General features: G+C 40.6%; 2 protein-coding genes across 2 annotated transcripts; both read left to right on the top strand.

The window, feature by feature from the left end:
- Window positions 1–7,310: 7,310 nt before the first annotated feature.
- tpk2 (thiamin pyrophosphokinase 2) lies at window positions 7,311–10,769 on the top strand. The gene is made up of 8 exons (XM_036529659.1): window positions 7,311–7,504; window positions 7,745–7,986; window positions 8,077–8,140; window positions 8,314–8,444; window positions 9,605–9,723; window positions 9,936–10,068; window positions 10,156–10,252; window positions 10,422–10,769. The coding sequence occupies exons 1-8, from the start codon at window positions 7,429–7,431 to the stop codon at window positions 10,466–10,468; spliced, it is 909 nt and encodes a 302-aa protein (XP_036385552.1). The 5' UTR covers window positions 7,311–7,428; the 3' UTR covers window positions 10,469–10,769.
- Window positions 10,770–11,318: 549 nt separating this feature from the next.
- On the top strand, window positions 11,319–14,771 carry haus1 (HAUS augmin-like complex, subunit 1). Its single transcript, XM_036530032.1, has 9 exons — window positions 11,319–11,597; window positions 11,799–11,973; window positions 12,150–12,285; window positions 12,473–12,607; window positions 13,213–13,336; window positions 13,797–13,862; window positions 14,012–14,083; window positions 14,523–14,570; window positions 14,676–14,771. The coding sequence occupies exons 1-9, from the start codon at window positions 11,406–11,408 to the stop codon at window positions 14,757–14,759; spliced, it is 1,032 nt and encodes a 343-aa protein (XP_036385925.1). The 5' UTR covers window positions 11,319–11,405; the 3' UTR covers window positions 14,760–14,771.
- Window positions 14,772–14,808: the final 37 nt, after the last annotated feature.

Below are 14,808 nucleotides of genomic sequence, written 5' to 3'. Positions count from 1 at the left end.
AATATTATTGGATGCACATTGGTTATGGATTTACCATTTTCAACAATCATATAGCCTTAGTAAGCTTGTAAAGCTAGCTGTGTAAATTGACTTCAAATCTGACCCGTCTCTCGCACATAAATCCACACTGCATGTGCTTTCTTGACGAAGTGGGGTCGATATAAGTTTCTATTCACGCGCTTTATTGCAGTGAGTACACTTTTGAATGGTGGGGAAATGGTGAGAGGTTAGCAGCTTAGACTTAGAGGGATTTCACCCCTCGCTCTACTTCCTGTACATTTGAGTATGTGTATATTCCTATGTGTGTCACTTAAACACCCAGAGCCGCTCTGTAAACACCTGCACATGTGCTCCACCCGGTGGCCACACTGGGAACCGAGGGCCTCTCCCCTGCAGCCGTTTTGTGCTGCAGTTCCTCATGCAGCCGTCGGTGGGGGACATAACGGCCTGTAGGACCGCTCGCCTCGGAATGTCGCGATATAAAGTAAAACGAAATAGTTAACGCACACAACATGTTAAGTCTATTCCTTGTTGTGTTTATTGTCCTTATTCTTCGAAACTGTAACAACAGCAAACCACGTATATATGTTTTAATAATACTTCAGAAATCAATGGATACTCGTTTTAAATAAATAGATGGTTAAATAAATAAGAATAAGTAACATGAATTGAATAATTTATGCAAGGGGGTGACAATACCAGTGTCTTGCCGGTTTCCTACACTGAGGCTATGGTAAAGAGTTTCTGTGCTGGGACCTTTTTGCAACTGCCTCTCTGTCCCAGAAGAATCTGTAGTTTTTGAAGAGATCAAACATGAGAGACATGCTAAACATGAGCTATGAAACAAAACCCAAAGTTTTATTTCAAACAGAAAAAGAAATATGAGGTAAGTACTAACTAGAAATATATTATGTTTGATGAAAAAAACTGTAAAAAATAACAACCTGTAAGAAAATTTGGACATACAAAGACAGTGGAAAGACTAAAGACAAACAGTTGTTAATGAGCTCAGGGTATTAAAAACAAACAAAATAATTCAGTGCAATTTCAACAGATATGTAGAACACACTGGGAAAAGGGAAGCTGGAAATGTGACTCCAGAAATCCTCACCAAAAGCTTACCACAGAGGGCCAACCACCTCTAGAGGACAGAGACAGCCCAGGGTTAGACCATGACAACCTGCCACAGGGCCCAAAGCACTACAGTGCATAAGCATTATACAGGAGAGGCTCTCCCCTCAGGCAGTGGAGCTGGTAAAGAGCTAAAGAACCATGCTGACTAATTTAACAACAGCACATTAAAAACGTAGCTACCCAGATAAAGAATGATTTCAAAACCTCACTTGAAGAAAAAGCGAGGATACTGTGGGCAGACAGAGATGCTGTGAAAGCTCACTGCAGTGAGTGAAAGGGGAGCTGCAGCAAAAGGTCACAATTGTGCAGACCCTAAGAGCAGAGCCAAGCACTCATTGCCTCTAACATCTCCCTGACTGTTAAGGTCAAAGCACCCAGGGCTCACACCAGCTTACCTACACGCCCTCACAGGCAACATATCACAGACAGGAAGCCTGGACAATATGGACTAGTTGGAGCATGTACAGCATGCTGAACTCATAATCAGCAGCCACAATACAGGAAGACATTGGCCAGGAACTCCACAATCACTGCTGTGAACTGTGAAATCAACCTGGAATCCCTATGCAACCAGGACAAAAACGCCTCCAAACAGTAATGAGAGGAACAAAAATGGACAGGGAATTTGTGATCTTAACAGACACTAATGGTAAATTTCTAAGAGAGGAACAGCTTTGTCTTGGCAAAAAAGTAAAAAACATTTGTTGCCCACAAACAGGCACAGCTTTCCCACACATCACAGAATTTTAACTCGCTATGCAACATTCACACAGGCACTTGTGACACAAATTCTCAACAGGAGAGAGTGGCTACATCGGCTACATCAGAGGCTACATCAGAGAGCCACTGTCAGCTCCCTGTCTGATTCAGGTAAGCAGAGTTCTCATAGTCCGGCTCACTATCACTGCTGCACACCTCACACAGCTCCAACGTCTCTGTGTTGACATAATCCCCTTCGTCACACCCACTCTCCTCCTCCAAAACTGCCATCTCCACGTTGATGTAGCTGGCCTCCTCACACCCGCTCCCCTCCTCCGAAACTTGCATCTCCACGTTGATGTAGCTGCCATTGCTGCTTTGTGATGGTGTGCTCATGTAATCAGGTTCTGAGTCCTCTTCATCATTGTCCTCTTCATATTCTGCAAGCTGACTCCTGCATGCCCTGAGGGTCACTGTGAGGGTATGAATATGAATATCAGTGCTTTTATTCACTAGCAAAATACATCAACGATAAGCTCAGTGCTTTTCATCTGGGTTACTGATGATCAGTCTTAGAAGCACAGTTCCAGTGTTAGAGATTCATGAATTGGAAAAACGTGAAGCAAAAGACAAACCATTTAATTTACTGTAGATTACAGGTGAAATGATGAGCATAGTTGGGCTAAATGGAAGGACATTGCTCTGGGCTTTGTTGGGCCTCTGCTTTGACTTTTACTAGGGTCTATTTCCTGATTTTGGTGATTTTGATTTTGCATGTGTGTGGTGTGTTCATTCTAGTATGATGGGTATTCTCTCCAACGGCTTCTCCTGCAGTTTTCCCCCTTTATGCAGCCCTTCATTTTGGAATTGGCAATCAGATATGTTATGCTCATCTTACTACAACAACCACTATACTCATGCAGGGGTACTAGGGTGTAGTGAATGCAATTCTTCAATACCCTCAAACACCAACCATGACTATTTTTCACATCATCAGTTGATGACAGGGCTGAGATCAAGCCCAGGCCATAGAGTTCAGTATGTACTCAAAATGAACATATTAACTGCTGAGCCACTTGGACAACCCTCTCCTATGCAGTTTGTTTTCAGCTCCAGTTTGACAACACCTGTTGAGATCTGCAAGGGCATGTTTTGCTTCTCCTCTTTACTGTTTGTTAAAATTGTTTAAAATGTAGCTCACAAAGTGATGGTATACAGCATTAAAAGTAATCCCTTGTTTCAAGCTCATAAGATTCCACTGATGTTGACCCTTCCATTTGCTCAAGTGGACAGGTGAGGAATTGTGGGTAATACCTAAGAAGGGGAACCTAGGCCAGTGTCAGCTCAAAGAAGTATTTCTGGAAAGGCTGGGGGAAGCGTTTGATAAAACACCCTCAATAGAGACTTATACACCATTGACTTTGCCTTTCCTTCAGCCTTTACCTATCATTACCTTGTTCGGTCTGCTTCGTGGACTTGCAGGCCAGACAGATGCAGAGAATAAGGAGAAATAGCAGGAACGCAGCACCCCCTGCTGACCCAGCCACAATGACCACCAGGTGGGACTCTGCAAATGGGGACATGCTGTCATCACTCACTCCTCACAGCTGACTGTGCACTTAAACCATGTATATTTACACCAGAGCAAACACAAGCATAGGACCACTCACTCCAGTCAATGTTAGTATTGTTGCTGTACAGCCCGTCACCCCCAGCATACTGAGTGGAGCAGTTGTTGGTGAAATTTTGGCCCAGGGTCACCTTGTCTGTGACGTTGCCATGGATTTCATTGCCCAAATGAGTCTTTAAGGAGATACAGGGCATCCCTGTATCTTAGGAGAGGAAAAGACAATTACATGAAAATATGAAAATGAAGCATGAAAAATATTCTAGCAAAATATGTGGGGATTTCAGTGGACTACATATAGCAGTCAATCAGCTGTAGTGGTTGAGGATGAAAAAAAAATTCAGTTTAAGGGGAACTGAAGAGTGAAGCAGTTCCCCTTCATTGTGTGTTTGATTCAGTTCCATATTTCATATTTTGCAGTTATGGAACAACAGAAATATCATTTTCAATCTTAAATCTCTCTTGCAATACAATTTTCCTGCCAGGCTGCTTCATTCCACTGCCTTGGGACGTCCAGTAGTCCTTTCCTGGAAGGCTCATCATGTTAACATGTTGAGTGACCCTTCTCTACCTTTGCCCCCAAGTGGTGCAGTTCCCTGCTGTTGTCATAACTGCAGGTTTGCTGACTGTCACAGACTAAAACCCCACCTATTCAGAATCTGGTCTCTCTGTATACTGATATATCCACCTCCTAAAACTAATACGATCTGATGGTGACCTAAAAGATAAAAGTCTGGTGGCACCTCAACCTTCTGCAGTGGCATACGCTCAGTTGGAAATGTTTTTTGATCATTAAAACCTGGCATTTAAGGTTGCACGGTCTAAGCGTAATGTTGAACAGTAACAGTTTAAACTTGTATGTCCTTTGACAGCACTTAATCCCATTGTATTGTAGCAATATTTCCCACACTGGCAGTACATTTTAGGAACGGCACAAATGTTTTAGTATCTGTACAGCTACCTGCCCTATTGATTGCACTTCTGTAAGTCAATCTGGACAGCAGCATTTAGAAAATGACTAAATATAAACATTATATATACCCAATTTTCTTAATGTAATTTTATTAAGCAAAAGATGTAAGTAAAATAGAGGGATTATAATGAGATATTAAAGAATATTAATCATAGGATTAACTATTTTATGAAAAAAAATTATAGCCTGTTTTTTGTTCATAAGCACCATGTTCATCTCTATCTTCATATAAGACAAACACAATGGGTTTCAATTATGTACATTATTTTACATGGCAAGATGATAACACCTGCGAGCTGCATAGTAAGAAACCTCCCCACCCTCAGCTTGTGTTGCAGAAGCCATCCGCATCAGACAGAGGTGTCCTGCAGGAGAACACAGATGCAAAAATAGTAAAATGTGATAACATATTTAACATTTTCAATATCAACAACAAACGACACAATAACAGACTCCTTCCCAACTGCACTGTCCCTCTCACCCGCTGCTCCCACAGAGGAGATTGTGGACATACTGCTCTGTTCCTCCCCTTTTTACAGGAGCACTGACGATGAGCTCCACGTGTCTAATAAAGTGTCCAAACGTCGTTTTTCAGATAATCTGCAGCAATGATTTTCAACCTCCTTTTTTTGGAAACCATCGCAGCTCAAAGTAGTCATCCCTTTTACTGGCCCTAAAAGGCTTCTCAAGTCTCTCAAGTTCTCAAGTCATGCTTCGCCCTTTGGTCTGTGCACATGTCTTGCATAAATTTTCAATTTTCACCACATCTATTGTGTGAAACCACTGACTAGGCAAACATGGCACATGATGGTAAGATCAAACTATTTTAAAATATAACTCCCATCATGTCTGCAAAACTTTGCAGTCCATAATATCCATCTGAACACATGGATAATAAACTTAAAAATATATAATCCTGTGCTTTCCTGTAATGCGAAAAAGCTGTGGGGTTGCACTTAAAAATAGGCACATCTTTGCAAATCAGTTGTCTCTTTGCAGTATAACACTAAAATTTACAGTACACTACTGTATGTTGTACTGACTACTTCAACAATAACAGAAATACAAATGCACTTATACAGAATAGATTATATTCCATTTTATGGTCAGTTAGGCTTAGTACAGTTAGGCTCAACACTTTTTTTGCTGCCTTTGTAAAGAGGAACTGCCTGACTACAGTATAGATACAGTCGAAACTGCATCGCTTGCAAGAAGCGTAACACTTTTTTTGTTGTTATTGTAAGTTTGCTGCAATATAGTTCAGTCCACCTTTCATTACTTTTATTTGGCTCCTGTTTCAAAGTCCTGACTACTATGTAAATTACAGATTACATGAATATTGTTACAAAAAGCAGACTACCTCTTGACACTACCTCACGATTATATTTGAGTAGGGTTGCTAGCACAGATCTAGACTCTAATCGTTCAGATTATGGAAAAGCGAAGAAGCTTGAGGGCTAATCAAAAGCAGAAACAAGAAATAAACAAGAAATATTGGTAGAAACATACACATATGGAAAGAAAGTAAAATAAAGCCACTTACCACTTATGAGAAGCAACATGGAAATACAAGACATGGTGGGGAGTAGTGAACTCAGTGACAAGGACAGTGAGATACATTCATAGAGAGCGCGAGAGAGAGAGAGAGAGAGAGAGAGAGAGAGAGAACAATATTTTTTCTACTGTTAACATGCAGAATCAACACACCCAAACACATGGTCAAAATTTTTAGAAGAGGATGTACAAGAATAAAACCGTTTTTTATTATTATTATTATTATTTGTTTCCCCTGTTAGTGAAACACCGCACCCTACTTTTCTCTTCTGTGATCTCAGTCTACAGGTCGGTCATTTAAAAACTAAGAATTACCACACATTACAATCAACAGCAGTGAGATACTTCTGCAAAGCTCGTGCATAATATATTTTCACTCATCGACATCAAATAATATGTGGGCTACTGCCATTTAGTAGGTTATGAAACAGAATGTTCTTTCGCATTTGCACACGTTGCAATCCTTATATAAATACGTTTATACAATTATGGTATTTTTAAAGAACATTCGTATTTTAGGTTAGAGTAGAACTGATAAAGCTTCTAAAACGAATTCATCGTCGTGACTGTCAGCCTTGGTGCTGAAAAACAGCTCTGTGGCCTTGTAAAGTAGGTGAGGACCACGGATCACCTTTGACAGTATGCATTTAAGTAAGCTCCAATACTGAAAATTACTTTCCTCCCCTGAGTCTGAGCGGTCGTCTCTGAAAATGCTTCCTATTGCTACACCTAGCTCGATAGCTATAACTTGGGAATTATTAGCATAATAATATTAGCATTACTCATTAACGTTAGCCTTAGGTGCCGCTAGACAGCTCAATTTGATTGCTACTAATGCAAAGGGTACAATTTTGGACCTGTACGACCATACAGTAAAATGCCAGTTGCCTTACAGCTACCACTCAACTACAAGCCTCCTTAACCTCCATACACAGAATCCTTACGGACGTTGTTCACTGACGTCATTGATTTTGATTGAACGAGTGGAACACAGTGGGCGGGCGTTTCGGGAAAGGAAGCCCGCTAGCGCAGTATTACCCTACGTCAAAGCAAATGTTAAGGTCGTACAACTTGAAAAACTCTAAACAACTGAATAAAAATGGTCTAATATCAGTTTGTATTAACAGCGTGTGACTGATAAATCCAACTACGTAAAAGGGATCATTTCAACACGATCCGTTCTAAGACTGGTGCAGGTGCACACGTTACACAATAGTAACTTCGGTGGATTTTCTAGTCTAGCTAAAGATATAGCTACGTCTCATTTAAGATGTGGCGGGGAACAGTCGAGAGCAAATGAAGCATGCGCAGACCCCGGCCTACTTTAACTGGGAAGCACAAGGAATACACTACTCCAACCTCGGTGTACTTTCCCTTCGCAATTTAGTCAGCTAAAGCAACTACCTCATGAGTCGGTATTGCCGGATCTCGGTAATCCGACATGGCTGGCCCCTTGCTCTCCTGGTCGGACAAAGCGCTCCGACTCCTCCAACGAATGGATAATTTTTATCTTCCAGGTTTGATGCATTAATATAGTTCAAATTTGACGACTCGAAGTTATATTTCTGGTAACAGTAATATCAACAGAGACTACTGTTGCATATGGTATGGGAGTAGTTATACGACTCTTTTCAAATGCAAAAATAAAGTAACGTAGTGTAACACGCTGGCTAGTATATATGAAGACCATTTACGTTTAGTAATGCACATATCCCATTGTTGTTCTTTTCGCAAACATGTTTTCTGGTTTCTCTCAGGCTCCAGTCTTGTTCACTGCTTGAGGTTTGAGGTGGAGGGGGTGCAGGTGGGATGGGTGCCTCCGAAGGTGGCATCTATGTTGAGCAGCTTTCCTAAGGTTTTTACTCCACCTCATGGGGGCGCAATAGCACTGTGCCCCAGTCTAGACTCCTACCGGAAGAGGTCGGAGGCTGTACACTCTGTACTGCAGACCCTGCGGGATATGGACAGCTTCACTTGCCTAAGGGGATGGAGAGAGGAGGTGAAAGAAATGACAACTAAGAAGAGAATTTAAAAAAGACAAGACAAAGAAAATCTTTATGTTAACTGTACATTTGTGATTTTCCAACAGAAGTATGAAGTAATGCCCAGATTCTGTGACACTCCACTAATGTCTATGGAGAGAGCAGCAACCAGTAAGCATAAACAAGCATCTACTCCTCTCAACTACATGTTGAGTTATCTTGGCAGGCTGATGCTGTCACAGATTTAACATGAAGCATGAGTGTGTGTGTGTGTGTGTGAGAGAGAGAGAGAGAGAGAAAGAAAGAGAGTTCCTACCTTCATATGTGTCTGTGTGTGCTTGCAGGCCTGTTTGGAGTGAAGCGGTACGGGGTCCATTTAAATGGTTACAGGCGGGGTGAAGATGGGACACTCAGCATGTGGTTGGCACGACGATCCCTCAGCAAACAGACCTACCCTGGGAGACTGGACAACCTGGTACAACTGTTCACCCAATACCCCACTTTTAACATTTCATATATGTCTGTTACTCAGCTGGTGTTGCAGCTGTATTAGTCATTAGATATTGTGGAAAACATATAGATGTGCCTTAGACTTTCATATAAAATCTGTAAAACATTTAGCTATTTAGTTACTTAGCCAAAAGCCTTATGCAGAGTGAATTATATATATTATAATATTTTATACTATATAATATTATAATTATATGTATGGCTTACTCATGCTCATTCATATTCCACTTGAACCTAAAACTCTCTGATTACAAGCTCCTTTCCCGAGCCATTACACTACACTGCCACCCCACCAGCACTTAATAACATGTGAGCAAGCACAGATTTGCAATAAAATAAATCCCTCAAAATGTTACAACTGATGTCAATTGGAATGCTTTTCCTTCCCCCATTATGCTTGATTGATACTTGAGCAGTATGGAGTGGATCTAACAAGTGGTCAGTTGTTACTTGGCTAAAATACTCAAAAATAAAAATGTTAATAAAGCATAAATTTGATAATATGTTAATAAAGCTTAATTTGATAAGTGGGAGACAGTAGAGGGAAGCGTGTGAAAGAAGGAGACAGTGTGGAGGCAGCAACATGGAGGTGTACATGCAGAAAGTCTGGCCAGCTCAACAAGAGGTACCACCTATAGGTGTTGTCTGTAAGCCTGCTTGGGTAAATCAAATACTTGCAAGATAAGCTACTTGCAGTTAGCTAGTTGTTAAATCACATTGAATGTATTTTTGTACACTTCACCCAGTCACCTTGTAGAATTCACCAAGTTGCTACCACAGCTTTTACAACAAGAACGCTTTGCTTGGTCATTGCTGAAATTCTTGTTATTTCTTACAAAATTTGCCTAATGCATGCTTTGAAGCAAGCTAGCAAGCTGCCTGACTATGTCCTAAGGCAAAGACACGGTGAGTATTGACAAACAGTGAGAGTAACAAGCAATACAAGCTATTGAGAGCGCCTGTTTTCTTAGGGTCCAACATATAGCCCATCAGTAAGCTGAGGGTGTATTGTTCAATTATGTCCTATTTTCTATGGAAACTCATCATCTATGCCTATGGTCTGCGACAGTGTGCATCAAGGGTGATACACCCTTATAACTGCTGATAGGTGTCCTCTCCTGACAGGCAGCTGGCGGGCTCGCAACTGGGAGCAGTGTGAAACAAACCCTGATTAAAGAGTGCCAGGAAGAAGCATGTATCCCTGCATGCATTGCTGAGGCTGCACATCCTGTTGGCACAGTCAGGTGACTCTTACACCACGCAGTTTAACAATCCAGCTTTGTGAATAAAGGGGATAAAATGGTTTCATGTCAGCTGTAGTTTAGTAGTAATACTGTCCCTTCAGTGGTGTCGCTCTGTAGTTCGTTGACAAGAAAAACATACACACACACGCCTCTCTGAGGAGTTTGGTGCGTTTGCCCAATGCCAAGACCTTAACCCATCCTCTGTGTCTCAGTTACACCTATGAGGATGAGGAAGGGGTGTTTCCAGAGAGCCAGTTTGTGTTTGATCTGGAACTGCCCCATGACTTCCAGCCTCAAATTGGTGATGGAGAGGTGCAGGACTTCTACCTCTGGCCCATAGACCAGGTCAGGCTCATATCCTCAGGGTTCACCTTGGGTACCATTAAATACAGTGCAGTACTCTGTAACGCAAAGGCAATGTGTCTCATTCAGGTGAAGGATGTCATAGTGACTGATGACTTCAAGCCCAATAGCGCCATGGTGGTTCTTGATTTCCTGGTCAGACACTCCTTCATACAGCCAGACACAGGTTAGTGGATGCAGCACCGACAAGCATGTCCACCCACATTGGCACACCAGGTCACCCAGACATTCTAATGAAATTAAAGGCATAAAATGCCCTTAATTCCACGTGCATAACAGTGTACAGATTAGCAGTCATGACTTTTTTGTGTTCCATACCCCGCTGTGTGTTTCAGAGCGGTTTTATCAGGAGTTTGTGACTGGACTGCACAGACGTTTATGAAGACAAACAAGAGGAATGAATATACACCCAAAAGCAAAGAAACGACTCTAGTTGTCTGGGCCCACAGAGTCTGTGTGAACTTTAAAACGATGAGCATTTGTTTTAATTTCAGGCCATGTATATCTACCACCAGTGTTGTTAATATTTATGTATAAATATGTATCAAACAGAATCAAGGTCTTTGGATTTACAAGTGGGGAAAAATATGCTTTGCAGAAAAAAGTGTTACAATAAACTGGTAATGTCAGCCTCTCCTGTATGCTGTACATAATTTTTTAATGAAAAAATAAAACATGAAATGACTGGCTGATTAGTTTGCTGCTAACAGTGACATTGCCCTCTTTACCAAAATTGGTATATGTTATATTGAGCTTGGTGTTCCTCACTACATGCATGCAGCCCTGCACCTAATGACATATTTTCACAAGCATATGCCTCATGCCCCTGGAAGAGCTTGTCATATAATTAGTAGATGGCGACAACCCTCTCTCAAAAATAACGTATATAATGATAACATTGACTTGGCAAATATCTAGATTCATCCCTCATTTCAATTGCAAGAGACAAATGAACACACACACATGTAAATTAATTCATTAAAATGATTCAAAAACTTAAATGTCAGAACTAAAATTTCCTGTAGCATGGACCTGTAGCAAAAGTAAAGTACAGGACATATAGAGCAGAGCAGTCTGCAGAAGCACAGTCTCATTGGTCTCCTAGCTCCTGATTGTAGATCATACTTGAACATACCAGCACTAATGCTCTCTTTCTGGGTCGGCAGTGTAGCATAGTGGCTAAGGAGCAGGACTCATAATGCCGTTGTGATTGCCCGCTGGGACACCACAAATTCGAAAAGTAACTTCTTGTTTACTCTTACTCCTAGCCGTATTACGCTGTAAACCAATAAAGACACCGAGGTCGATATCCGTGACCAATGAAAAGAAGTTTACCCACATTTTTTTTCTACCTCAAGAGGCAATACTCATTGGCGGGACAGATTCCATATGACCAATGTAATTCGCTCTCATTTCCCCGCAAGAAGGGCGGCCAGGAAGAAAACAGAGGCGGGAGTTGCAGGGAGCATAACAAGCTCACCGCTGTGAACATGTGTGAGAAGATAACGAAGGTATCTGGTAATTTAAAACCTGTATATCTAGCGAAACTTACACTTTATTTACTATACAGTATGTTTAACAGTCGTGTTTGCAGTGCTGCAACGTTACCGGCTAGCATATAATACGTATGTTAGCTAGCTAGCACAAGTAGCCTACCTAACCAATGTCACATTATTCAGAGAGACTTTGCTAAATTGCTTTCACTATTTCAGGTTAGCCAATGGCTCACTAAGATATTCGGCGACCAAATTACTCCAGAGTATGAAGTTAACACTCGGACTGTTGAGATACTGTACCAACTGGCAGAGAACAGTGAAGTCAGATGCAGTGAGGTGTCTCTGCTCATAGAGGATCACAAACAAAAAGCCATTGAGTATCAGTCAGATGGTGAGTGGTTCTAAATACTATTTGTACACTTGTAAACGTTGCTCACACGGATGAAGTGGTCATCAGAAAGTGAAAACCGACTTTTTAAGTAGCCTCTGCTGGATTGAGTTAAGATTAATCCGTTATGTATGCAGTTTGCATTGAGTCCTGCTTTCATTTCACTGGAATATTTTAAGGTTGCCATCTACAGGAAGTTCTATTACAAGGTGTCGGCTTGTCCTCCGGCAGTCTGTCGAAACCAGCCTCGGATTACATGGCTGCACTTGAAGCCATGGCCATGGTCCTTAAAGTGAGGGACACATCGCTGACGAGGTAACCAGGACCTGATCATCAGCCGTGCAGATAATGTGCAAATTATCGAAATATACATATATCCATTAAACTTTATGAATTTCGTTTTTTTCCCGAGTATTATGATTTTTGTATTGGAATGGCACTTAGTTTGAAATGTGTATAGTCTTTATGGAGTTAACGTTTGGGAGGTTCCCTGTGTGTCTAGTTTTGTGCCTGCAATAAATGGCCTGACCAATGAGCTTGTGGAAGCTGAGAAAAGAGGCAGAAGAATGGAAAGGGATCTTACCATCATCAGGAAGAAACTGGGGTCTGCCCTTGTACTACGGAAGACCTTACAGGAGTAAGGTCAATTTGCTCTTTCACCATAATAAAATGACAACAGTTGTTAAAGATTGCATCAGCATGGTAAATCTGTGATTGCTCAGTGAGAAATAGATGGTAATTGATGATAAAGCTGAACTATGAGTTCACATACTTGGGTTTTAATGGAAGAAATTTTACAATTATGTCAAGTTAGGTCAGAACTAGGTCTTGGGCAGTCTAGCCTATATCTGAACATAATGAAGGTAAAATTGTATGGCACAACATGCAGAAAGAATTCTCAGTTGTCCTGGAATAATTCCATTCCAGCTATATCCTTAACAGATTTGATTAACTGCTGTATAACATTTACAGTCAAAGTTCCATTGAAGGAACTGCATCTCAGTAGAGGAAAGGGTTGGGCTGGAGATGTCACTAATCCCTTGTGTAACAATCAGACAAAGCCCCCCTGCCCCCCCCAAAAAATATTACTTTCTGGATTCCCTAGGGAAAGTCTAGTCTAACATAGGGTGGAAGGACTCAAACTTGTACTTTTGGGTGTAAATTTACCCATATTGTATATTATATGCTGTTGAAACACACGCTTGTGCTGATATTCAGGTTGACTTGTTTAATTTTCAACAGGGACCTCAAAAAAACAATGAAAAACCAAGAGGTAGAGAATGCTAAGGCTGAAGAAAGACTCCTCAACATGGACTTTGTCAAAGCAAAATCCAAGGACTTGTCGTTCAGAATAAAGATGGCAGAGGTCAGTGATCACCCACTTTTTCAGAATGTATCCATGTTAGTGTCTGGGCCCTGCAGGAAGTTATTGTTGACCTTACTCTGTTGGGATTAAGGGCAGTAGTTGTAAATTAATTTGATGGATTAATCCAAACCCTATTCAGATTGAAGTATTGATCCATGCTGATGTAGTGGATCTGTCAGTATGCAACAGTGGAAAAAAAATGCTATAATGTGGATGTATGATTCTTTGTGAATAAGCATCTTAGTTTTTGTTTTTGTCCACAGGTTATTAAACCACTGCTCATTATCTAGGAAATAATGTGGAGGTGTTTCTAATGCACTTTTCATCTACAGGCTTTGAGTCTGTGGTTAAGTCCACAATTTGCTGGTGAAATTAATTTCTGTGCCAAATTCAGACTAATAAGTCTGTTTATAAACATTTCAAATGTACTATGCATGTTAACATGTCCTGAATCCCTCAGGAGAAGCTGGCCTCCAGGAAAATGGAGGAACCCTTAACCCATGAAGCAATACTAGAAGTCTCAGAGGTAAACCTTTTAATTGCTCTTTCACTTGACTAGTACATCTTGCATTATTATAGATAGCTATGCATGCATTTAAATGTTTCACTGATTTTCAGATGTTTTATATTTTAGAAAATCTTTTCCAGTTCCTAAAACTGTTTTCTTTTCCTTAGAAAATGGCAAAGTTGAAGCAAGAGATCTTACCCCTGACGAAGAAACTGGAATCTTACAAAGACTTGACCCCTGTAAGAATCTGAAATATTTTGTTAACACTTTATATTTAAGAATGTTAATTTATAAATGAAATGTCCATTTTTATCATGGCTCAAAGTCACAGATGAGGTCCTGTTATTGTACACTCAGTTCTTTTACATACAATTGTGCACCTTACACCTTATTTTGGGGACAAAGGTAAAATATTCTTCATATAGAAAGCAGTAGTTTATTATGAAATAATTGAGTCTTCAGGAGCTTCTTTTAAGTATAAGAATGCACATTCAAGTGACTCATGTAGCTTTTTTGGACTCACAACTATATTGGAAAGGTAAAGGTTGGTGACCTAGGGATAGAAATGGAACATTGGTGGTTGAAAAGGATCACTATTTTAGTTATGTAGAAACTGCCTAGTATGTGTATCAAATCACTGATCGCCCATGTTTGTTCAAATGCATATCTTCTCATCAGAGCCCGTCTCTTGCACGAGTGAAAATTGAAGAAGCAAAGCGAGAACTGGTTAGTCATTTTAATCTATCGCACTGAATTTGATTTTTAGAAAATCATTATGGGGCACTGTCACAACCCTTATTGTTTATCTGGATTTTTATCTTTATTTTCAAGGGTTCAATTGATGCTGAGCTGGAAATGAAAGTGGACATCATGAACATCATGGTGCCCAAACAACATGGAAGATCTCTGAAATGAAGATTTTGGGGGTGGGGCTCTAATTCAATAAAATATGACATTGATAAAA

The sequence above is a fragment of the Megalops cyprinoides genome, chromosome 5 (genome assembly GCF_013368585.1).
Source record: "Megalops cyprinoides isolate fMegCyp1 chromosome 5, fMegCyp1.pri, whole genome shotgun sequence".
NCBI classification, from domain to species: domain Eukaryota; kingdom Metazoa; phylum Chordata; class Actinopteri; order Elopiformes; family Megalopidae; genus Megalops; species Megalops cyprinoides.
This window is presented reverse-complemented; position numbering and strand designations above follow the sequence as displayed.

Excerpts from the sequence above, each read along its gene's own strand:
- tpk2 (XM_036529659.1), top strand. The coding sequence starts at position 7,429 with ATGGCTGGCCCCTTGCTCTCCTGGTCGGACAAAGCGCTCCGACTCCTC. Across the intron at positions 7,505-7,744 it reads GGATAATTTTTATCTTCCAG|GCTCCAGTCTTGTTCACTGC; the intron begins GTTTGATGCATT and ends GGTTTCTCTCAG. Across the intron at positions 10,069-10,155 it reads ACCTCTGGCCCATAGACCAG|GTGAAGGATGTCATAGTGAC; the intron begins GTCAGGCTCATA and ends TGTCTCATTCAG.
- haus1 (XM_036530032.1), top strand. The coding sequence starts at position 11,406 with ATGAAAAGAAGTTTACCCACATTTTTTTTCTACCTCAAGAGGCAATAC. Across the intron at positions 11,974-12,149 it reads CATTGAGTATCAGTCAGATG|GTTGCCATCTACAGGAAGTT; the intron begins GTGAGTGGTTCT and ends GAATATTTTAAG. Across the intron at positions 14,084-14,522 it reads CTTACAAAGACTTGACCCCT|AGCCCGTCTCTTGCACGAGT; the intron begins GTAAGAATCTGA and ends TCTTCTCATCAG.